This window comes from Stegostoma tigrinum, chromosome 30, assembly GCF_030684315.1.
Source record: "Stegostoma tigrinum isolate sSteTig4 chromosome 30, sSteTig4.hap1, whole genome shotgun sequence".
NCBI classification, from domain to species: Eukaryota; Metazoa; Chordata; class Chondrichthyes; order Orectolobiformes; family Stegostomatidae; genus Stegostoma; species Stegostoma tigrinum.
In genome coordinates, this window is record NC_081383.1 from 28,908,772 (window position 1) to 28,933,525 (window position 24,754).

Consider the following 24,754-nt stretch of genomic DNA (forward strand, 5'->3'; position numbering starts at 1 on the left):
ATATTCTGTACATTATTTGCACCAAACGTCACCCTCACCTCTGTTGTTCTAAAATATTAAAGTATTCAAAATAAAAACTTCTAACTTATAAAAATCAAAAGCTCAAAATTAAATTTGGCACCATTAGAATGAAATAAATATCATGCCTTTACAACTTTCACAACCTCAGAACATCACAAAATACTTTCCAAGCAGCAAAATTCTTCATGTACAGTCACTGTTGAAATGTAAAAAACATAGCTGGCAAATTTAATATACAAGATCCCATGTGCTTTGATCCTTTGTTTATAAAGCTGTTAGCTAAGGGATAAATACTGGCCAAGACACTGAGCCGCATTCTCCAGATTTTCTGTGTTTGCTCTTTACAGCTGCTTAAGGTGGCAGTCAGATGTTGAGTCCAAGATCTCCTCTACTATCTCATGGGGCAGGTAAAGAGTAAGCGCACTCTAAGCTTTCCTGGATAAAGCTACCTCCTGTTTAGTCAAAACTTCCCTCTTAGCCTACTTGCTTTTCCCCAATATGATACATGTGCACTATTTGTTCACATCATCAGTCCATTTATCTGTCCAACATCAGAACAGCTCAACAAGATCAAAATCGATCACCTTTGGAAGCTTAATGCTTTAATGTGACCTTATCATGCTCCAGGATCCTGTTCAAAACTTACCCTATGGTAGAAATTGTCAGGGTTACTTTAGATTCTGTACTGAGATTCAAGCACTACAGTGCGTCCATTACCATGACTGCCTACTTCTACTTCTAATATGTTGCGAGTCTCTTAAAGCAATGGCGTGCATGGTACTTTTACTCACCACAATATCATCTCCACGCTGATGTGTTTCCGGCAGCTCCTTGTGAACTCCCCTGAACTTAACCTGAAATCCACACCAGGTCTCCTCCCTGGTTCCACTATCATCCGCATGCTCACACATTTTCTGCATTATATACTTCCAAACATTCAATCCTTATTCTACCCCAGCTTCAAACAACAAAATGTGAGGCTGGATGAACACAGCAGGCCAAGCAGCATCTCAGGAGCACAAAAGCTGACGTTTCGGGCCTAGACCCTTCATCAGAGAGACCCTTCGTCGCTCTCTGATGAAGGGTTTAGGCCCGAAACGTCAGCTTTTGTGCTCCTGAGATGCTGCTTGGCCTGCTGTGTTCATCCAACCTCACATTTTGTTGTCTTGGATTCTCTAGCATCTGCAGTTCCCATTATCTCCCAGCTTCAAACATCTTGTCCACACTCTGCCCCAAAACATCTCTATCTTTGATCCCATTGCCCATCTCCAACAACCTCTCTTTCTCAGTAAGTTCAACCACCTCCTAATTCATTTTCTAATCTACTTAGCCTGATTTCAAAAGGTGAACACATAATGATGCACAATATTCTAACTTTGTGATGGTTCCAAGTGATAGGTTTTCAGTTTTTATCATTTTAATGTAAAAAAATAATGGTTTGAACAACCTCCAGGTGGGCACTGTAACAAAAATCAAACGCTGATGAAAGCTTACAAAATAAAATCAGAAGCTTGTCAAACTTAAAATATCATTCCCAAAGATGATGATGCAACCCATCCCCTGCAGTATCCACCAATCATAAAAGGTCTTTTCTGTACCAGTGGACTCTGCATGTTTCCCCTCTATGACTACATAGTAACCATGGAATCCAGGCACACAGATGTGCATTAAGACCCCTCTGAGGCTGCTAGTTGGAACATCAATGGCCATCAATTTACCAGGTCCAGGTGTAGCCCAGTAGCACGTCCTCAGATGTTCCCACCCCTCATTGCACAGTGTATCCATACATCAGGGGCATAAAATTTCCAGTTTCAATCCTTCTAAATGAACAATATCAGTTTAGACAGACACCGATGAGACTCTGTAACAAAAACGTACAAAAGGAAACCTGGATACCTGGGTTACGTTATGTGGAGATATTATACAAATTAGGCCTGTTTTCTCTAGAATTTAGAAAGTTAGGCGGTGATCTGATCTAAGTCTTCAAGATATTAACAGGAAAAGACAGGGTAGATAAAGGTAAACTATTTCCATTGGTAGGGGATTCGAGAATTAGGGCCAAAGTGTTCAGGGAAAATGTCAGGAAGCACTTCTATACACAAAGTGTGGTACATGCTTGGAACTCTCTTCCACAAATGGTATAGAATGTTGGATCAGTTGTAAGATTTCAAATCAGAGATAATATTTTGGCTTAGAAAAAGTCTAAGGAGTATGGGCCAAAAGCTGGTATACAGAGTTAGGCCACAGATCAGCCACAATTGCATTGGATGGTGGAACAGGCTCGAGGGTTAAATGGCCTATTCCTGCTCCTATGTTCCTAAAATGGAAATTTAATCAAAATTAAATTAAAATATTACCAGAGGTGATGGCGCAGCAGTACCTGTACAGCCTATTAGTCTCTAAATGCCTCTATTGTACCCATGGAATCAGCATGCCCTTCTCCATGGGCAACTGTATATGCATGTAACCATGAAGAAGGGGCAAATAGTTGGGAATTATGACGTCCTTTACAGACCACTGCCTGGACAAGTTAATGGTCACCTTGGCCAGTTCAAGAAGCAGATGGTGAGGTCCACACATCTACTTGCCCATCTTCACACAGGGTGTCCACAGATCAGGAGTGTGGGATTTCCAGTTTCTGTACAAGCCAATCTGTAAATTGCCTTCAATGTGATTGTCAATTATCAATGATTTGGTGCATGATTTGCGCCCGCAGACCCACACCATTTGAAGCTGGGCTAAGACTGCTGAACTCAAGTTAAGTATGTGAATGCTTTTCTTTCAATATGTATTGAGAGTGCATTCATACAGTACTCACATGTTAAATTGCTAAAAGTGATGATTTTCTCATCTGTGCTATTCCTGCCAAAGAAGGCCTTGTAGTTATCATCTTCATACCAGTTCAGGAAAGGTATCTGCAAGCCACCCCCATCCAAATGCCCGCAAACAATCTTTGATATTGTTTGAAACATCATCGTTGGTGATCTGGTAGCGTTTGGACTAGTTAACCACTGAACTGCATCCCGGAATTCCGAAAAGCTGGTCATATTGGAAAACTTGTGACACAATCATAAGAAAACAGAAAAAAAATGTAAAAACATGAGCAGATATTGTATTATTGCAAATCAAGGTGTACAAATGCAGGACACAGGCAACATAGAAAACAAAATGAGTAAGGAAATGTAAATTACCAATAGCCACAAATTAACACTTGAAATAAATGAGCAAGTTGTCTTTTACCAGCTTGAATCTTAGCTCCTGTGTAGTAGTTTTACAGATTTACCTTTTATTACATTTGATATCTCAATGAGATCCCTATTCCGTCAGCTTCACCTTTGAAGGGTGAAAAGCAAATTCTTAATAAAACACACCTCTCAATCTTAGATAACAAAGTGTGGAGCTGGATGAACACAGCAGGCCAAGCAGCATCTCAGGAGCATAAAAGCTGACGTTTCAGGCCTAGACCCTTCATCAGAAAAGGGGGATGGGGAGAGGATTCTGAAATAAATAGGGAGATAGGGGGAGGCGGACCAAAGATGGATAGAGGAGAAGATATGTGGAGAGGAGAGTATCAGTGGGGAGGTAGGGAGGGGATAGGCCAGTCTGGGGAGGACGGACAGGTCAAGGAGGCGGGATGAGGTTAGTCTCAATCTTAGCTCTTGAATGCCTACAAGACCACAACTGGGGAGGGTACATACATTTGAGCCAGTAAGCTCACTCTACAATTTTTACACTAATTTTCAGAATCATAATTTCTGCTTACAAAATACCAGAAAGCAATGTCTTTGTTAATGATGGGTATCTGAAGCTTTCACTCCATTTGGCACAAAGAATATTTGGAATAAGAAAATATTTTCCATTCTCTTCAATCACATCAAATGAAAACCATCTTGGGAAATATATCACCTTTTGATAGTTTCTTTAAAGTTATGAAGGCCAAGTTCCAAGAATTTGTTATACAATGAGCATTGCTCCTCCTCTCCCATTGGTTTCATGTTCCTTACCAAGGGTTACCCACAACTACATCACCACCACAGTCAAAATAATTCTCAATTATCTTTCTGCAAGAAGCAAGATTGCAGTTCAGAATGGAGCTAGAGGCTGTCACATCAGTCTATCCAGCACATTCTTGTCCATCATAAGCACCAAATATTCATAAACATCCTGTGTATAACTTATCCATTAAGGATTCGCCAACAGTGCCACATCTTACATGCCCTTTGTTACTGACCATCAGTGTTGACTTAGCCCCATTTTAGCCATGCTAAAATGCAGACTATCAGAAAATAAAAATTTCAAGCCTAATTCATACATCAAACCATGGCACATTGCATGCAATAATGATTCTTGTGCATTTTCTTAGTATTTTTGCCTAGACTAGTGTTCCTGCACAATGCTACAACCTACTGAACACTTCCTCATCAGTCAAGTGCTTCAACCAGAATCCACGCAGTGAACCTTTGCTGAACTGTTTCCAATGCGAGTATGTCTTGCATTAAGTAACTGAGACTAAAAGCTGTACACTGTACTCCAGATGTAATCTCAAAATGCACAGCTTCTCTACCATCCCCCTTGAAATAAAGGTCAACATTCCATTTGCCTTCTGAATGACTCCCTGTTAACTTTTGATTGACAACCAGATCCCAGATTTCTTTCTCCACTGAAATAAATGTATGGTTTAACTATTCCGCCTGCCAAAGTAGACAAACACCTTTATCACACATCGCTTGATCAGTCAGTTTTTTCATCCGTTCACTTAACCCATTGATATCCCTTTTGCATCTTCCCCAGAATGCATTTTCCCATCTTTATATCACTGGAAAATGCGGCTACAATACACATCAGTCCTTCCATTCAAGTCATAACATAGAACAGCTGAGACTGCAGCACTGATCCTCACGATAGTCAATGTTTTCCAACTTAAAAATACTGATATATCTCAATTCTGTTTCCTGTTAATTAGGCAATTGGCTATTCATGCTAATGTATCAACTGGAATGTCATAAACTCTTGTACAGTAACCTTTATGTGGCACTTCATTGAATGCCTTATGGGGAAATCCAAATACACTACATCTATCAGTTCCCCCAAAACCACCCTCCTTACTCAAAAAAAATCTCTAGCAAAGCTGATAAACATAATTTCCAGTTCACAAGCATGTATTACAAGGCTGGCCTCAAGCTGCGCTGAATCTAGAAGATCCAGGTTTAGACTACACCACCTGAGAATGGGCAGCAGCAGTTTGGGCTGGATGGCAAGCAACAGCAAAGGCAATGCCAGGGTGGCAGGGATGGGAGGAAGAATGATGTCGTCCTGAGAAATCAACAAGTTGATATTGACAGAACAATTACATCGTTCACAGGTTGGCGCAACATCGAGGGCCGAAGGGCCTGTTCTGCACTGTATTGTTCTATGTTCTATGTTCTATATCTCTTGGACTGGAGCTTCAGCAATCCAAGCAATGTGTCGGAGGGCAGAATGCTAGAAAGCTGTGACACTTTGTGAACTCTGCAATCTACAGGAAAGATAACAGCAGTCTGAGCCTGCTGAACAACATATTACATTCCTATGAGAAGAGGCTGAGCTTGTAAGGCAATAAGGTTACTTTTGAATGATAGATGCTAGAGCTTCCTCTGCAACATCCAGATGTTGGATTTCTATTCACATTGCCATTGAAGCTGAGATACCAGCAAGTTGGTTAACATGGTTAAGCGTGCAAGTTAACTAAAGAAATTGACAACTACTTCCACATGAGAAAAGAAGGATCAGATCTCTGTCCAAGACTTATGGTACCCAATACTTTCATACACCTTGAGTCAGTGACCACAGGCTTTCGGACAGGTCTGACAACATACCCGCCATTTTCTCGTGCTGCTGGCACCACCAAACCTGAGTCTTCTGCAGCAGAAACTGTACACAACCTCCTCCTCTGCCAAAGATTCACATGCACCCACCTTGGTTGCAGGTCATTCATTCATTCCTGGTGTTTTACCCACTGCAGGTCCTATGTGAGCTGGTGAGGTGATGGCCTCGTGGTATTATCACTGGACTGTTAATCCAGAGACCCAGATAATGTTCTGGGAACCTGGGTTTGAATCCCACCATGGCAGATGGTGGAATTTGAATTCAAGAAATATCTGGAATTAACAATCTAATGATGGCTATGAATCCATTGTCGATTGTCAGAAAAAGCCATCTGGTTCACTACTGTCCTTTAGGGAAGGAAACTGCTATCCTTACCTGGTATGGCCTACATGTGGTTCCAGACCCACAGCAATGTGATTGACTCTTAACTGCCTCTGGGCAATTAGGGATGGGCAATAAATGCTGCCTCGCCAGTGACGTCCTCATCCCATGAATGAATAAATAAAAGTCAAAAATAAATGCAGTGCCACCAGTTGAGTTGGTGGCTGCAAATGAGGGCAAGTGACAACATTTCCTGACAATCACACTTCAAACACTGCGTGATCAGGGGTGGCATCTGCTCGTTGAAACAAGAGATCCAACAACAAACTGGAAGAACAGAGGGCTTCTACTCAGAGATGGTACAGCTGACTACACAGTAGCTGACAAATTAGTTATTCATGTCGTGGGTCCTAGCTTTGTGTGGCAGGGATGGTCATAGAAGTCAAAAACCTCACCATTATTTCACAGGGTCAAGGATCTGGCACTGCTCTTGCTAGCCGAGGTCTTAAATCTGTAAGTTAACTGAAAGAGAGTAAACCTAATTTGCACATTTCTTATGTCAGAGATAAAGAGCTTGTGCCTCACTCTGGCAAAAATTGGATTTCAATGAACGGATCAGAGGTCTCATTGCAACAGAGCCCTGGCTTCTACAGCTGGAACCGTACAACATTACACCTCAGGGCCCTCTGTTTCTTTCCTGTCACCTTTAAATGAGGAATGAACCTGGATTCTCCACCTCCCCAATCGAATTCCTCACTTTTTTTGTGCAGTAACATAGCAAGGTTGTGTGGAGTGCAACAGACTATAACAATCCAAGAGGCTCTCTCTACACAGTATACTGCAATGCTCTACTTCAGCAGTTAAAGCAACAAAATCTTCAGTCCAGTCACCAATTCTATTGTTGCCCCAGTTGAGGTACAGGAGGCATCATACATCTTCTTGACTGGGATTTGCGTGTTCCACACAGTGGATATCGCCTGCTATGGGGGAGCCATCCCTGCAGTTGTGCCAATGGGAACCAAAAGCACCCAAGTGTTACTGAGAATATACAAATCAAGTCAGTTCTTCACGGCACCATCCAGCTCTTTCCCTTTCTCTCCAATAAGCTGTTCACCCTTCACTGGTTAGCTATAGTCCAGTCTGACTAGACAGCTGTCGCTGAGCTCAATGCCACAACTCAACCTCCTCTCCCCCGTCCAACCAATATCTCCACAGAAAATGACATGGTCCTGCTCACTCAAATGCTACCACAAAGACTACCTCACAATGTTGTCTTTAACCATTTGTAATTATGAACAGATGTGCTTCTCATTTGTGGCTAACTCAACCGCAATTGTACAATCTCATGTATTAATTTCTATTGCATTTCAAATAGATTCCCATTACATGCTCTTGGGAAACCCAATTCACCACTGACTTATTACTCACTTTAACCTCTAGTTGTGCAGTTCACTTTTTCTGCTTGCATAATTAAGTTTCCTTGACTGTCTCATTTCCCACTCCTGGGAGCATCATTAAATTCATGTCTCTCTCTCTCTCTCGCACCCCGCCCCTCCCCTCCCAACCCACCCCACCAACCCAGGTTGCAGCTCTGACACATCTGAAAGGAGAAACGTATATAGATAGGGGTCGTGGTGAAAGGAGGGAGGAAAACATGAGGTGCATGCTTACACTACCTCGACCTGTGGATCAGAAGAAATTATGCAGTAAGTGGTATGAGAAGGAACATTAGGTACAAATAAATCATATTTGATGATATCAGGCTCAATGTTAGCCACAGCGTTGGTCATCGTCACTCCAATGATGGCGAGTACTACTGTCCTCCACAGAGGTGTGTGGTACATGCTGTCTCTGGTACATAGCACCTTGTCTTGCAAGACACTGAAGGAGGAGAGTATCAGTGAATACGGTACAATGTATTTGGATGTTCTGGGAGTCATAACGAAATAAGTGGCTGTATGTGAAAGTTACAAGAAGCAGCTGAAAGTCTTGCAGCAATGTTAGGTTTGTGAGGGTGAGATGACTTACAAATGTTAGGCACGAGTCACAGCTGATGGATAATATTGAAAAATGAGTGATGAGGTGCAATTGGTGAGACACCACATTTGAAGATACAGTTAGTGACCTTGACCACTTGGGGAAGGTCACTGAACTTCTTCTAACACAGTATCAAGCTAGATTGCTGGGATTCACTAACATAGCTGTTAAGTTTCATCAAAATATTGGAACCTGTCTGTAGATTTTCCTGTTGTCCTGCGGTTAGAGGACATCTCTCCTCCTGCACACAAGACCTCCAACATATCACTGGAAAATCTTGAAGACCCCCTCCCACGTTAGGTCTTTCTTTTGTCTATTCCAGATCAGATGTGGAACAACATCCAGCACCTGTTCCAGCCACAACATGTCCCCATTCTCAAGGTGGTGAAAACTGGCTTTAAGTTGTGTAGGCTAGCCTCTTAATTTCCCAACTCTGCCCAAGCATGCAGTCACTCATCTGATCACTTATCGTGTTGCACACCTCAATCACTAAATTAGCAAGGAACACAAAGTCAGCTTACTGCTCATGTCAGAACAGGCACAGGTTAATCATCTATCACAATTCCTGTGATCATATTTGGGTCCTACCCTACTTATACTGTAAAGTATGTTGATTATTGAATAGGTGGTTGTTGATTATGTGTTAATGCACTTAAGTTAATGGGTTAGGTAAATTTTGATGGAACATTGTGGTAAATTGTAACTTATTTACTTCAGACTATGACGTTTTAAGATTGAAACAGCAAGGAGAATTTTTTTTTTAATTGGGAAACAGTACTAAATAAAAATAACTGGGTTTTTCTCTAGTGGAGGGACCGACCAGATTAACTAATGAATGAAACTACTAATGTACTGACATTTACACATCTAAATATTTTCTCTTACTAAATGCATATTCCCTAATGTATGTATTATGGGCTGTTCACAGTGTTGCTATAAAATTCCACATTCACTTAATAATTTGAATCAGATTTTTATATGAATATTACTAATTTGTTTAGGAATCAACCAACAGGTAATCTCCCAGGTTAATCAAAAAGTTGCAGGAGACAGAGGCAGCACGATGGCTCAGTGGTGAGCACTGCTGCCTCACAGCACCCAGGTTTGATTCCACCCTCGGGCGACTGTGTGGAGTTTGCACATTCTCCCTGTGTCTGCATTGGTTTCCTCCAGGTGCTCTGGTCTCCTTCCACAGTCCAAAGATGTTCAGGCCACGTGGATTGGCAATGCTAAATTGCCCACAAGTGATCAGGGATTTGTAGATTAGATGGGTTATAGGGGGATAGGTCTGGATAGGATGCTCTGAGGGTCGGTGTGGATGTGTTGGGCCGAAGGCCCTGTTTCCACACTGTAGGGATTCTGTGATCTATGACTAACCAGAAATCAACATTGTTTAATTTGATCTGGGACAGGCAACCATTGAGATTTTCGCCAAGAGTGTTGGTTTTGACACTTGCCAAGTTAATCGCAAAAATAGAGGAGCTCCAAGAGGCAATTTTAAAACCTGATTAGATAATGAATTTCATTAAATGAGGATGATTCTACAAAGTCAAAGTGAGGCACAGTTGACAAAACACTGCTTGTGAATTTGATACATTTGAATTGGATCAGAAACAATGCTTACAAAGTTAACACACAGTTACTCTTGCTGCATTTATGTTACACTACATTGTGATTCATATTGTTAGGTGTTTGTGCTATGCATTCGGTGTTTTCATCAGGTTAGCGAGATCCGATATTTATATGGTAATGTAGTTGTATAATGTGAGACATGAATTTCAAATACCAGATTATGGTAAATAGAATCACTGTTAGCCCATTGAACACATGTCTTTGAAAAGTGCCATTGCCAGCACTCTGGAGCTGTCTGGGAGTCTCCAGAATTTAAAAATTAATACCCTGAGTATAGATATGATCACCAAGGAGAAAAAAAAAGGATATCAAGAAACAAGGTTTCTGTTTTCTTTGCATGCTATTGTTACATTTTTAAATAAAAATTGGAATACAGGATAATCAAACAGTAGGGGAATTGGTCACATGTTGAAATCTCCAAGATTAAGTTCAACCAGATGCAAAATCTAGAAAATGTTCAGCCTCCTTTTACATTGTTGGATCACAACTGGAGCCTTCAGACAAACAGTTGGTTCTGCTATCATGTGTGTTCCAGCAACATGAATTGGCTATAAACAAATAGGGGAATGCTATTTCTAAAACACAAACTTGTGTTGGTTATAACGCAATTCGATCGGTGCGCGGAGGAGTAAGCATCAACATCACATGATTGTTTTGCGGGCTTTGTTCTGACCACATGCAATGTTAGCACCGAACTGATGTCACATGATCAACACAAGCAACACAGCAACTTCAACACCAGCTCCTCCATCAAGTCATCTTGGCATTTTTGCAAGATAAGGTGTTAAATTTACTTTCATTTCATTTTTAGATATGAATTAAACATTTATTCAAACTGTGGGTATCCTTTGTGTTAGACTGGGGTGGTTTTTGAGCAATTTTGAGTGATATATTTTGGTTATCTGGCTCAACCCCACTTTTCCCATAAGCCCTATTATTTCTATAATGCATTGTACAGGTACACAACTATTGCACTGTAGCAGAACCTACTGTATTTATCTTTCTACTCTTTGAACATTCCCACGCTTTGAAGAAGATTTAATTTAATGATTTAAGTTGTTTCTGAATCACAACAACAAGGCACATCACATGATCATATAAATTAGAAGCGGAAATAAGCCATTTGTCCCCTCTAGCCTGTTCCCCCATTTGATAAGATTCAGGCTTTATGATTGTGCTCTCAACTCTACCTTCCTCTCTGCCCTCTTTAACATCTGATTCCCACTTTCATCAAGAACCTATATAACTCAGCCTTAAAAATATTAAACTTGCCCACTCCCCTATGAGAAGTAAATTCCTGGACTAACATGAGAAAATAGTTCTCCTCGTCTCCATCATCATTTTTGACTGTGTCCCTTGGTTCTCCCACAAAACATCATCTCAGGATCCACCTTGCCAACACCCTTCAGGATGCTCGGGATGTGTTCCTGAGATGCTGCTTGGCCTGCTGTGTTCATCCAGTTCCACACTTCGTCAACCCTTTAGGATGTTGTATGTTTCAATAAGATCACCTCTCATTTTTTCTAGACTCTAATGGTGACTCATTCTTGAGATTAAATGAGTATCTTGAAACAAAAGTTTCAAGTGAACCTTCTCAGAACTGCTTCTAAAGTAATTACATCATTTCTTAAGTAAGGAGACCAAAACTGTGTCCAGTATTCCAGATGTGATCTCACCAATACCCCATACAACTGTAGCAAAACTTAGTTCTTTTATATTACATTCCCCTTGTACTAGACATTCCATTTGCCTTCTTAATCACTCATTGTATCTGCATACTGGCTTTTTGTGATTCATGTGCCAAGAAACCCAGATTCTTTGCACCATAGAGTTCTGCAGTTTCTCCCCATTTAAATAATACTGCTTTTCTATTCTTTCTAGATTTACTCCTTGTGCCAATTTTTTTCTTCACTCACTTAATCTATCGATATCCTTTTGTAGACTAATGTCCTCCTCTCATCCTACTATTCTACCTATCTTTGAAAGATACATAGGTGGTAATGTTTCAGGCTCATCTGAGTTACTTGTGTATCTTTGAAACAAAATTATTCAACTGAATGCTGAATGGTACCTTGTGCATACAATCTGGATATCAGTCACTCTCAACTTAAACTAAGAATATTGTATTTAGTTCAATTGATTTCATATCTGCAGTTGATATCAGGGCCAATGATGAATGCCAGTCCGCAAGTGATAGTAGAGTTGACATTTGAGCTTCATCAGGCCAAATAAACTTAGCCTGAAATAACTAGAGATAAAATCAGTCAGAATCAGACTCAAGCTGTTGCAAATTAACAATCTGAGAAAAACAAATCCTGTTCTGGTACAAAGGTTTTATAGTGTAGCATCAAAGGAATTTCAACTAACAGTTAAATTCCTTCCAATCTTCTGGCCAAGTGGTGACTGTGTTGAAAGCGGATTGAACACAACACAATGCCTTCATGTAAGCTACTCCAAGAAAAGAAACTTTTCTTCATAGTGTCTCTAAAATCCTTTCACTGATTCTTGGCATCTGTTTTATCTGGAGTCTCTGCTCCAACATCACATGAGAATTATGGGGGAGAAGACAAATAAATTCACAAAAGCAGAAAAGTTGCACTTGAAAAAGTCAATTGAATAAGATTATAATTAAGCCAGCACATAATTCTTGTGGTGACCAGCACTGTACACTTACTACAGAAATGTAAACAATAAGTCAATACAAAGTCTTAAAAATATGGAACAGGAAAAACATGAATAAAACAAAACCAGCCCCAACCACAGGTTCTTTTTTTTAAAAAACTTTACTTCACCAATTTCTCCTTCGCCCTTTCTTTCCTGAAAGTCTCATCAAGACATAATTCAACAATTGTGAACTTCTCTCCTGTGCCTCACCTACGTGAATATTCTTCATGTGTGAGCAGGGAAAGAGAGGGATGGTCAGAAGACTTTATAATTCTGGATTTGTTTTTCTCAGATTGTTAATGTGCAACAGCTTGAGAACCAAACCAATCACATCTCCAACTGCACACTTTACAAAACCAAAGATTCAGCAACAACAACAGATCACACATTTCTTTCGCACCTTAACCAAAAACGTTTCAAAGTTTTTCGCAGAGATTAAGAGTAAAAAACAGACTGGGTCATGATCACATGGACAAGGCTTTGGTATAGGAAGAAAGAAAGATCTTCTATTAGACTGCTAGTATGGTCATGTCCTATCCTCGTACTTTAAATTTAACTTCTGTTTTGAAGAGCTATTCTCACAACTAGAGAGCTGGAACCTCTCCACAATTTTGAATTGAACATCATCTAACAATCGGAGAGGTGCCCAGTGCAATTTTACGACCAATTATATGGCTGATCATAAAATTATAAAATAGCCCCCACACTGGTTCACAATTTCCTTTTCTTTATTTGTTTGAAGGTTATGGGTATACTGGGAAGCCTGGCACTTCTTGCCTGTTTTAAATTGTCACAAAAAAGACAGCAAATGGAATTTATTCTGGAACCATAACTAAATGGCTGAAAAACCACTTCAGAGGACAATTTAAGAGTCAAACACCCTGGTGTGGTAAGTGGAGGTAAGTACAGGTCTGATTGGATTAGGACATCAGTAATCCTTCACAATGACAATCCAGAGAGCTTTTGCTTTTTTATTTCCCGTTATTTTTGAACCCAAATTATATTCTAAAATGGCCTCGTTGGGATTTGAACTCTTATTCCCATGCTTAATGGTCCAGCAACATAACTACTGGATTACCATAATCTAAGATGACACAATCTTGCAGATGACATGAAAATTGGTGGAGTAGCAGATAGTAAAGGGGGCTGTCAGAGATTACAGCAGAATATACATAGATTGGAGAGTTGGGCAGATAAATGGCAGATGGAGTTCAATCGGGCAAATGCGAGGTGATGCATTTTGGAAGATCAAATTCAAGACCAAACTATACAGTAAATGGAAAAGTCCTGGGGAAAATTGATGTACAGAGAGATCTGGGTGCTCAGGTCCATTGTTCCCTAAAGGTGGCAACGCAGGTCAATAGCATGGTCAAGAAGGCATATGGCGTGCTTTCCTTCATCGGATGGGATAGTGAGTACAAGAGTTGGCAGGTCATGTTACAGTTGTGTAAGGCTTTGGTTCGGCCACATTTAGAGTACTGCGTACAGTTCTGGTCGACACATTACCAAAAGGATGTGGATGCTTTGGAGAGGATGCAGAGGAGGTTCACCAGGATGTTGCCTGGTATGGAGGGCGCTTGCTATGAAAAAAGTTTGAGTAGATTAGGATTATTTTCATTAGAAAGACAGAGATTGAGGGGTGACCTGATTGAGGCCTACAAAATCATGAGGGGTATAGACAAGGTGGATAGCAAGAAGCTTTTTCTCCAGAGTGGGGGACTCAATTAATAGGGGTCATGAGTTCAAAAGTGAGAGGAAGAAAGTTTATGGGAGAGATGCATGGAAAGTTCTGTACGCAGAGGGTGGTGGGTGCCTGGAATGCGTTGCCAGCGGAGGTGGCAGACGCAGACACAATAGTGTCTTATAAATGTATCTGGACAGGTACACGGATGGGCAGGGAGTAAAGGGATACAGACCCTTAGAAAATAGATGATAGGTTTAGACAGAGGATCTCAATTGGCGCAGGCTTGGAGGGCCGAAGGGCCTGTTCCTGTGCTGTAATTTTCTTTCATATCTTTTCTTTGTTCTTTAATGTCTCATACGAGCATAGATTTCCCAGTTTTCTGCTGCTATTTATTGCCTTTAGCCGGTCACAGAAAACTAAGAGAATACTTTTTAATGTAACCAATGTTGAATTAACTTGGACTGGGCTGGAAATAAAAGAGACAGAAAGTACATAATAAATAGGGATCTGCACGTTGGGCATACATGAGAGCACCTCACTAATGTACTTGCCATTAAGGCTTGGAACGTGCACAATTTGCTCGGTGCGTCTTTCTTCCATGCTGTCTGGAAAGTGGGCTACTTGGGTGATATTAAGAGACAATGAAGAAAAGGCGAAGAAATGCACTTGCAGACATACAGGATAAGGGAAAGAAATATATGAAAAGGAGACAGTATGAAATCAGGAGATACTGAACCACTATATACCTATCATTTACTGTCACAACATTGTGTAGTAATTTTATCATTATAAACAACTTACCTGCTGCACAAGAGATCCCACTCTGTGTATAAAACTGTTAAGGGCATTAGATGCATCAAGTGCATTCCCAGCACTAAATGTAACCCTCTCCTGCAGAGCAAACAATAGGTCAGAAACTGGAAATTGTACTGTTACAGCATAAAATGGAAATAAACAGGATTTGCCTATCATCATATGTTGATCAACTCAAGAATTCAACAGCAACACCAGATGAAAAGCAAAATGTTCTTTCACTGCAAAGGACAGTTCTTCTTATAAAGGGAAAATCAATAGTAAGATTACATTTATGTATCATTTGGCAATAATCACTAAAGCAAAGGCTTGTTACCACATAAGAACAAGAAACAGGAGCAGACATTTATCCTTCAAGCCTGCCCCACAATTCAACAAGATCATGGTTGATCTGCTCAACTCCTCCCTCATGTCAACTTCTCATAACCCTCAAATTATCGATATTTCAAATATGTATTTACCTCCTCTTTAAATACTCTCTGTGATGCATCCTCCACAACTCTCTGGTTTAGAGAATTTCACACATTCATCTACTCTGAGAACAAACTCCTAGTCCTCTCAATTTTCGATGAATGTCCCCATATTCTGTAACTACCACCTCTTGATTGTGATTCCGCCACGAGCGGAAACATCTCAAAATCTACCCTGCCAAGTGTCTGCACAATCTTCTTCATATTCTTGGAACTCCTTGTGACAGAGAGCTGTAGGGGTAAAGTTGTTGTGTCTATGTTTGAGGCTGAGAAAGATAGATTCTTGATCAGTAGGGGAATGAAAGATTACACAGAAAAGGCAAGAAGGTGGGTGTGAGGAATGTCAGTTCAGCCATAATCCCATTGAATGGTGCAGCAGAATTTATGGCCTAATCCTATTCCTATTCCTATTTCTTACTGCCTTCTTGTCTTACGGTAAGATCACCACTCATTCTTCTAAATTCTGATGAATAAAGGCCTAGCCTGTTTAGTTGTTCTTGATAAGGCAACCCCTCCATCCTATTAAATCTTGTTGAATTACTGCCAACGGCAGTATATCTTTTCTTAAGGAACCAAGGCTGTACACGGTATTCCAGGTGCGGCCTCATCAATGCCCTATACAACTGTTATAAGGTTTCACATTTTAAAGCTCTAACCTCGGAGCCAAACTAAGTACAGAATACAGTTACTAAAATTGCACAGCTATGTCTGTGTCAGTCAGAAATGTTAGTAAATGGATAACACAGCACTTTTCTGTTTGCTTAGCAAAGTAAAGGCGTTACCTTGAATTGAACTTCCAATATATTTGTGTAAGAGTCAGAAGGATCAATCCATATTCTAGGATAAATTCATGCTGGCACTCCAGTGTAATGATGAGAGTACACTACAATGCTAACAATGTAATCCCTTCAGATGAAATGTTAATCAAGATTAATTTTTGTTTAGGTGTATCTTAAAACAGCATAACAGCAAGGTGATGACTAGAAAACAACGAAGGCTGGAGATCACAGTGGGTCAGGCAGCATCCATGGAAAGAGCAAGCTAATGTTTTGAGTCTAGATGACTCTACATTAAAGCTGAAGTGAAGTGTGGAGGGGACAGCAGTTGTACTGTGGTTGGGGGTGGGGAGTGGGGTGGGCGGATGGGGTGTAGAGCTCAGATTAAGTGATTGGAAGGTGAGAACTGCCAAACTGGAATGAACAGACAATCCCACTGGGATGGGGGCGGTGGGGGGGTGGGGGGGGGAACAGGAGAGAGGACATGGTGACAAAGAATGTAACAAGTAAAGCTAAAATCAAAAGGGAAGAAATGGGAATGGGTTCACAATTTGAAGGTGTTGAACTCAATATTAAGACTAGAAGGCTGTACAGTGCCTAGTCTGAAGATGAGATGTTGGTCCTTTAGGTTGCGCTGTGTGTCATTAGTGCACTGCAGCATGCCAAGGACAGACAAATGGGCTTGGGAGCAGGATGCTCTGATGAAGAGTCATCCAGAGTCGAAAGATTAGCTTGTTCTCTCTCCATGGATGCTGCCTGACCCACTGCAATCTCCAGCATGTATTGTTTTCAGATTCCAGCATCTGCTATATTGGCCCCCACCAAGTGATTATTAGATTTGTTATCTGCTACGTTGGGCTGAATGACCTAATGGGATGCTTTCACATTGTCTAACTTCCTCTGCTGTTGCTCATGATAAGTTCAAAGATGGAGGCGGGGAACTCTAACACAATATATTAAACTACTGCTAGGTTGAAGCTGTATAACTGAGCTTCAGCATGGTGCAAGTGAAATTAGCAAACAGATTTATTAAGCCACACAAACACCTTAATATAATCACACAGACTTTAGATTATTGAACGACAAAAAACAAACTAACCGCCAAGAGTTTGGAGAAGTTGACCTCGGAAAGAAAAATAGTTGTTGCTTTTTGCAGTGTTCTCTCTGGTAAGGCACACAGATTCTTCTGTAAACGGTTGAATGCCTTCTTATTCTTTGTAGCCAAGAAACCGGAGAGATGAGATACGTTGCAAACAATCTCTTTAAAACTTTCCCTTGAACCAGCAAGGGATATCTGTAAAATCCAGACCCAGGCAGACTAAAGTCAGGTCCAAGTATGTAGAAATCTAATAGCATAATTTACTTCTCCTACACCAAAAAATAACCCTCTGACACTTAACCACGGTGACAACTCTACTCTTGAGGTTCACCTTTCAGTAATTTGTTTGTGCGATGTCAGCAGTACTGGCAAAGGCAGCATTAATTAATCATTCTGAATGCTTCTGAGAAGATGGTGCTCTCCAAGTTTTTCCAATAAGTGAGTGTAAAGAAACAGCAATATATTTGCAAATCAGGAAGGCAAGTGACTTGGAGGGGGCCTTGTGTTTTAATGCATCTGCTGACTTTGCCCCACATGGTAGAGATCACAGGTTTGGAAAGTGGAATGAGGAGACCTTGCCGAGTTTCTACAACGCATCTTGTGGACTGTGAAACCTGCTTCAAATGAGCACCACCGGTGGAGGGATTGGATTTTTAAGGTGGTGCATTGGGCTTTGGTCAAATGATGTTCTTGAAAACTGAGTGATCACTTGGCTGCTCCAATGGCGATCAATGTGTGCACTTTTTACTGAATAATTGACTCAGGTTTTGAACTGCTGCTGACAAGCCTTGCACTATTTCTCCAAACAAAAACATAATTTTCTGAAATGCTTTACAAAATAGAAGTGATTCAAGACCCAGAACAAAAGTTCAGTTTAGTCATGCGAGGCATTATTCAGAACCCAACCCTGCATATTGCACAATCCTCAGGATGATTGAGGTAGTGGTCCTTAACAAAACCTTTGAGTGTGACATAGATGCAGAAATTGACTTTAAAAAACCCAAAAGCACAGTACAGAAAGTGAACATGTTCACCAGGAACCCAACGGAATCACAGGCAATGATCACTGACCCTTTGCACTCCAGTATTTCATATTACCACATTTCAAATACACTTTGTTTCCCTAAGCTGTCTCTTGAAGATGTGCATCCTGATTTTCTACAAGGGTTTATCCAATCTCCTGTGCATGTTTGGTCATTTTTCTGGAAGTTCTGTTGTTCTCCTAACAAAGTTGTGGGGGAGGCCGAACCTTTAGGACATTTCAGGGCTATTAGAATTGTACAGATAACCCTTTCTCTGTCGCAGTTACCAGACATAAGAAACTATTCTTTCTGTATGGCTCCAGACAAGGGAGGCTGGCGCATTATTCAATCCTGCAATATGTTCATTTTCCACGACTAGTTTGTAAACTTCCCATCAGGACTTTATATCTGGTAATCAGTAGAAACCTTGATTGCTTTGATCTCTTCGTCGCTAAAGTACCACTGCCAATACTCACTCATAATGAGATCGCAGATTGAGCTTTTCCAAATTTGCCTACATAATGGCCAGAGGCATCACCACGAACTCTTTTGATTAATGTATCACATCATACCCAGCAGCAACTTGTTACAGTTCCCCTGCAAGAACCTTACAATAACTACATTTTAAAGATGATTACCTGATTGAGATTTAATTTTGCTGCCATTAAATCATTGATCACCTCTGTGGGAAGTGATGCATTGTTCAGGAAAAACTCAGATAGGGTCTGATTCTTCCGCAGATATTCTTTGATTGGCAGACCTACAAAAGAATCAAAAAGTAAATTTTTGCATTGATTGCATATACACATCAAACCTCAAAATAATTTCTTCTGGATTACAAAAATGGAAAACCCATTTACATTACAGCAGTCTAACCCACTGATACAAACCTGATACAGTTTTTGCTGCATCAGAAAGGCCAGGGAAAGAAAACCTATTCAAATTTAGTCATTCCTGAATAAAGATTTTAAAATCTGTCTGTTTTAAAGACTTCAATACTGGGCTGATTCTGCAAACAGAAGCAAACAAGGAGATGTGTCATCCGAGAGATGATCCATCCTTCATCTTTGCCCTTTCTCACCTTTATTTTAATCAGAACATCCATGGTGAATACTCCTCTAAATTTTCCTCTCTTGTATTTAAGTCCTAAATGTTCCATCCTCCATGCTTTTTTTCCTCCCACAATCATCACTACTAAAAAATCACACTCTATCTGATCCTTCCCCAGGACTTCACCTCCCAAAACTGTTTTCTTTCTTCTATGGACATTTACTTTTCAATGCCAAATTTGATGTTACACAGTCAATACCTGCGTATTCATTTCGGCTTCTGTCCTACTTTTGAACCTTGGTAGTTCCTGCCCTAGGAACATTGAAAAACACAAGTGAGGGACAATTTTAGGAAAAAAAACAACTATTTGAATTCATGAAAACTCTTCCAAAATGTGAAATATCAGAGCTGGTTCAAAAATCTAGATTTTGGTCTCCACATTCCAGAACAGTGATAGTGTTAATATGCAACTCTACAGCAAGCTGTTTAAATGAATACACAGCCAACGCTTAATCTGGATGAGAGAATAGCTACATTTTGCTTTTTTTTAAAAAAACAGGAAATCATACTTTCTTTCAAACTCCATTTTTTTCTAGCCTTCTTGCAGGGTCAATAATGGCTAGGTCTGGTCTCCACTGCTGCAAAATGGGTCTGGGAGCCTGAATTTGGAATTCCCGCACCTAAACACAGAACCTATATCATTGGCAATTGGTGGCGATGGAGAGAAACAGAGGCAGGTTCTGGACATCTGTAGTTGACTGAAGCAGCTACCCATTTATTATAGGTGCCTTCAGTCATGCCTGATTTTTTTATTAGTCAGAACCAGGAAACTTGATGTTTGCAGATTAAGTATCATAGGACAGATCTAAATTTTGCAAAGTTTATCAGATAAGTAGGAGAGATAACATGTCCTTTTAGATGTGGGTCCAGGATAACTTGAAGAGGTGTCAGGTGAACTATGGGCTTGTTAAACATAGGCTCAAAAGTGCACAAACAAACCAAAATTGTCAACATGAATTGTCAGTATGGTTGTCAAAGTATTTAAAATACCTTTTATTGAAATAATTGAAAAACCATTTTATTTCATTCTGCCTGGTGAGCAAAGCCTGAATGCTATAATTATAAGACTGCTTTCACCAAAATCCATTATAACAGGGGAGTGCCCCTCAGGTCACAGTATGGTTGACAGCTCAGTGATTATAGATGTTGAAGTGGGACTATGATTTCCAATACTTGATGTTCTGAAGGAAAAGGCGGTTAATCGTAATGACTGAGTTTTTAATCAGTTTCCTTTTACACATAATAACTTTATTTTATTTCACTTCAGCACGGGTCCTGTAGTCTGTCCATCATCGATACAGGGCGAATTGACAAGACAGATGCAAAGGGAAAAGTTTAAAAGCAAGATTCACATTAAATTGGTATTGGGACTATAAAGGCCACGGGCAGTTGATGGAATGAATGAGATGGTAGTAACAGGGCATGGGGCTACTTCTTGTTAAAGATTTTAAGAAAAGTGATGAAAGAAAGAGCAGAGGGGTTTGGGCAGGTGGGGAGTCAATGAAAAGGCTACCAACGTGATTTCATCTGCTCACCCACCTTCAAATGCAATAGATGGTGAGAGTAAAATCCATGCCATCTGGGGAACAACTGAATTACTTATGGGCCAATCTGAATAAGGACCAACAGATCTTCCTTGATGTTGCTCATTTCAAGTAAGAGGATATACTACATTACATCAAATGGGGCATTATTCTGCTGCTAAGTTTGAGATCAATCCAATTTAATTTGCTCTTGTTTATAAAATCATGAGGGGTATAGATAGGATGCAAAGCCAAGATTTTTCCTAAGAGTGGGGGAAATCCAAAGCTAAAGGGCATAGGTTTAAAGTGAGAGCGGAAAGATTTAAAAAGAACCTGAGGGGTAACTTTTCAAGCAGAGGGTAGTGCATGTATGGAATGAGCTGTCAGAGGAAGTGGAGGAGGCATCTGGATGGATACGTGAATAGAAGGGTTTAAGAGGGCTATGGGGGAGAGAGATAATGGGAACTGCAGATGCTGGAGAACACGAGACATCAAAGCGTGGAGCTGGATGAACATAGCAGGCCCAGCAGCATCTTAGGAGCACAAAAGCCGACGTTGTGGGCCTTGACCCTTCATCAGAAAAGGGGGATGGGGAGAGAATTCTGAAATAAATAGGGAGAGAGGGGGAGGTAGACCGAAAATGGATAGAGGAGAACATAGGTGGAGAGGAGATTATGGGTGGGGAGGAGGGAGAGGATAGGTCAGTCCAGGGAGGACGGACATGTCGGGGGGGGGGGGGGGGGGGGTGCAGGATGAGGTTGGTAGGTAGGAAATGAAGGTGTGGCTTCCTCTACATTGGGGAAACCAAGCGGAGGCTTGGGGACCGCTTTGCAGAACACCTATGCTCGGTTCACAATAAACAACTGCACATCCCAGTCGCAAACCATTTCAACTCCCCCTCCCATTCCTTAGTTCGCACGTCCATCCCGGGCCTCCTGCAGTGCCATAATAATGTGCCACTCGTAGGTTGCAGGAACAGCAACTCATATTCCACTTGGGAACCCTGCAGCCCAATGGTATCAATGTGGATTTTACCAGCTTCAAAGTCTCCCCTTCCCCCACTGCATCCCAAAACCAGCCCTGCTCGTCCCCACCCCCCAACCTGTTCTTCTTCTCACCTATCTCCTCCCCCCACCTCAAGCCACACCTCCATTTCCAACCTACCAACCTCATCCCGCCCCCTTGACCTGTCCATCCTCCCCGGACTGACCTATCCTCTCCCTACCTCCCCATCTATACTCTCCTCGCCACCTATCTTCTCCTCCATCCATCTTCGGTCCGCCACCCCCTCTCTCCCTATTTTTTTCAGAATCCTCTCCCCCTCCCCCTTTTCTGGTAAAGGGTCAAAGCCCAAAACGTCAGCTTTTGTGCTCCGAAGAGGGATAGGGGAGGTCTGGTTGTCCTGGAGGAGTTGGTCTGAAGGCTTTGTTTCTGTACTGTATGAGTCTGTGACGCTGACTTTTACAAGTTATATATTTGGATTGTTGTAGACGGCAGTGTACAAGTCGACCTTTAAGAAATCCTTCCTAAAACAGGGGATAACCAGCACAAAGAGTATAAAATGTGAACTATTGGTGTTGGTGGAGGTGGACAGCATTTTAACATGTGAAAAAGACATGAGTCAAAGTAAATCAATATACTAAATTTTAATAAAAGAAATGATTCTGGGAGGATTGTTGAAATCATAATCATACTCGTGCTTTACTGTTCTATGTTCCATATTTTTTTCAATCAAAATTGCACTAGATATTAAAGATGATTAAGTGTTTGAACTCATCCTCAGCCACTTTGACTAAAGAATTGTAAGAATCGCACTCTAGATCAGATTTGGTATTTCGGTCTCAATCACTCTTCCCTAACAAATCATCAAACTCTCCATTCACTCTTCACCTTCTTTGAAAGGTCTGAACATTTGGTTGCTAATTATATCATAATTCATAGCTGTTTCATGCTTATCGTGGATGTGACGTAATGGGTACTTGTGGTTTTGCCTTCATTGGATTATAAAATACCAGTTCATAGTAATTTCAGTCTCAAGGTCTTTCAGTAGGTTGAGTGCTCTAGGATTTGCTCTGCTACGCTAGACATTGCAACCGTTGTTCTGCAATCCTTCGCCCATTTGAGTGTAGAGGCACTGCATTTCTAGTGATGATGTAACCATTCTGATTGCTTTAGCTTGAAATAAATTTTGTATTTTATTCTTGCAGTTGAACACATCTGTTTGAGCAGCCCCATGCTGCCTGGCCTGTGTGGGCACATATTAAACTCCCACTTGTCCACAGGCCACGTTACCCATTTGTGACTATTTATAACTCAAAGTCAGGAGCTTTACAATAAACTATTTGCCTTAGTTTGTTGTTTGCTTATACTTTAGCTTGACTGGAATCAGAGAGTAAGCGCACAATATTTATAATTTAAACAAATCAAAAATGAATCTCCCATCATCTTGTTCATCATGTCAGAAATTGCAACTCTTCAAATAATGGAACAATCCATACTAATATTCAGCAAGACGTCACCAACATTCAGGCTTGAGCAGATAATCATGCTGCACAAGTATGAGCTAGTGAACCAGAAGACAGAATCTAACCATCTCCCCTCAACATTCAAATTATATTATCAATGCTGAATGCCCCATTGTCAGCATTCTAGGGGTACAAAGTGAACTGAACAAGCCATATAAATATTGTGGCTATAAGGGCCGGTTCAAGGTTCATAAGTCTGTTGTGAGTAATTTACCTTCAGTCTTCCTGAAGCCTACTTCACCATGCACAAAGATGAGTGCAACTGCAACACTAATCATTAACATGGCCCCAATCCAGGACAAAACAGACTGCGATCAGCAGCCAATACATCACCTTAAGACATGCACTTCTTCTGTCCATGCACTAATGCAGAGTGTCAGCAATGTGCGCCAACCAACTGATGTACTGCAGCAACTTAAAAGGTTGCTCTAACAGTACCTTCCAAATCTGCAACCTCTATCTCCTAGGAACTGTGGTAACATTCACGTGAAGACAACCATCTGGTCCTCGTACAAGCTACAGTGTCCTGACTTGGGACGGTATCATTAGCTCTTCATTGCTGCTGGGTCAAAGTTGTGAAACTCGCTTCCTAAAGTGTACCTACAGCAGATGGGGTTCAATGATTTAAGGTGACTCAACTTCATACGCAATAAGAACTGCAACAATTGTTGGTCCAGCCAGCAACATTCACATCCTAAAGAATTTCTTAAAAAAATGATGTGTAAGGGCAAGATCATTTGGACATGGAAAACACATTGAGTATTGTGCTGTAGCAATTTTCGGGTCAAAGTAAACGTCATGAATTGGGTGCTAATTCTCACGTTTCATTGTGTTTTTGAAGCATTTGATTACAGCAAATGCCAATCAATAACTATGCAATAGGATCTTTGCAACTTCAAGAAGCAGATGCAATGATCCATCGCTTTACCAATTAAAGGCAGAGAAAGAACACCAGTATAAGGAAGGAAACAGGTTAAATTATCTCTTGCCATCCCTAGATAGGAGGATGACATTTTGGCAAATTCATGTGCTTGAGACTGAACCAGTGGATTCTTGACCTGCAGATGTTTGGATACATAACAAGGTGTGGGATCTGGAGTGCATGGTTTACTTCCTTTGCTTTATCTGCCACATCATCTCACCAGTAATGCATTTGGACTTGTGTAGCATGATGCTCATCAACTGTGATGTG

The 24,754-nt window shown here is 40.8% G+C and overlaps 1 protein-coding gene across 1 annotated transcript in view; it reads right to left on the reverse strand.

The window, feature by feature from the left end:
• Positions 1–24,754, reverse strand: part of LOC125465933 (phospholipid-transporting ATPase ABCA1-like) — a 169,092-nt gene that overhangs the window by 96,362 nt on the left and 47,976 nt on the right. Inside the window, exons 6-9 of the mRNA XM_048559952.2 lie at positions 19,043–19,164; positions 17,383–17,577; positions 15,026–15,115; positions 2,840–3,077 (exon numbers count right to left, since the gene is read on the reverse strand). Coding sequence (XP_048415909.1) covers positions 2,840–3,077; positions 15,026–15,115; positions 17,383–17,577; positions 19,043–19,164 — 645 coding nt within the window. The remainder of the gene's footprint in view (positions 1–2,839; positions 3,078–15,025; positions 15,116–17,382; positions 17,578–19,042; positions 19,165–24,754) is intronic.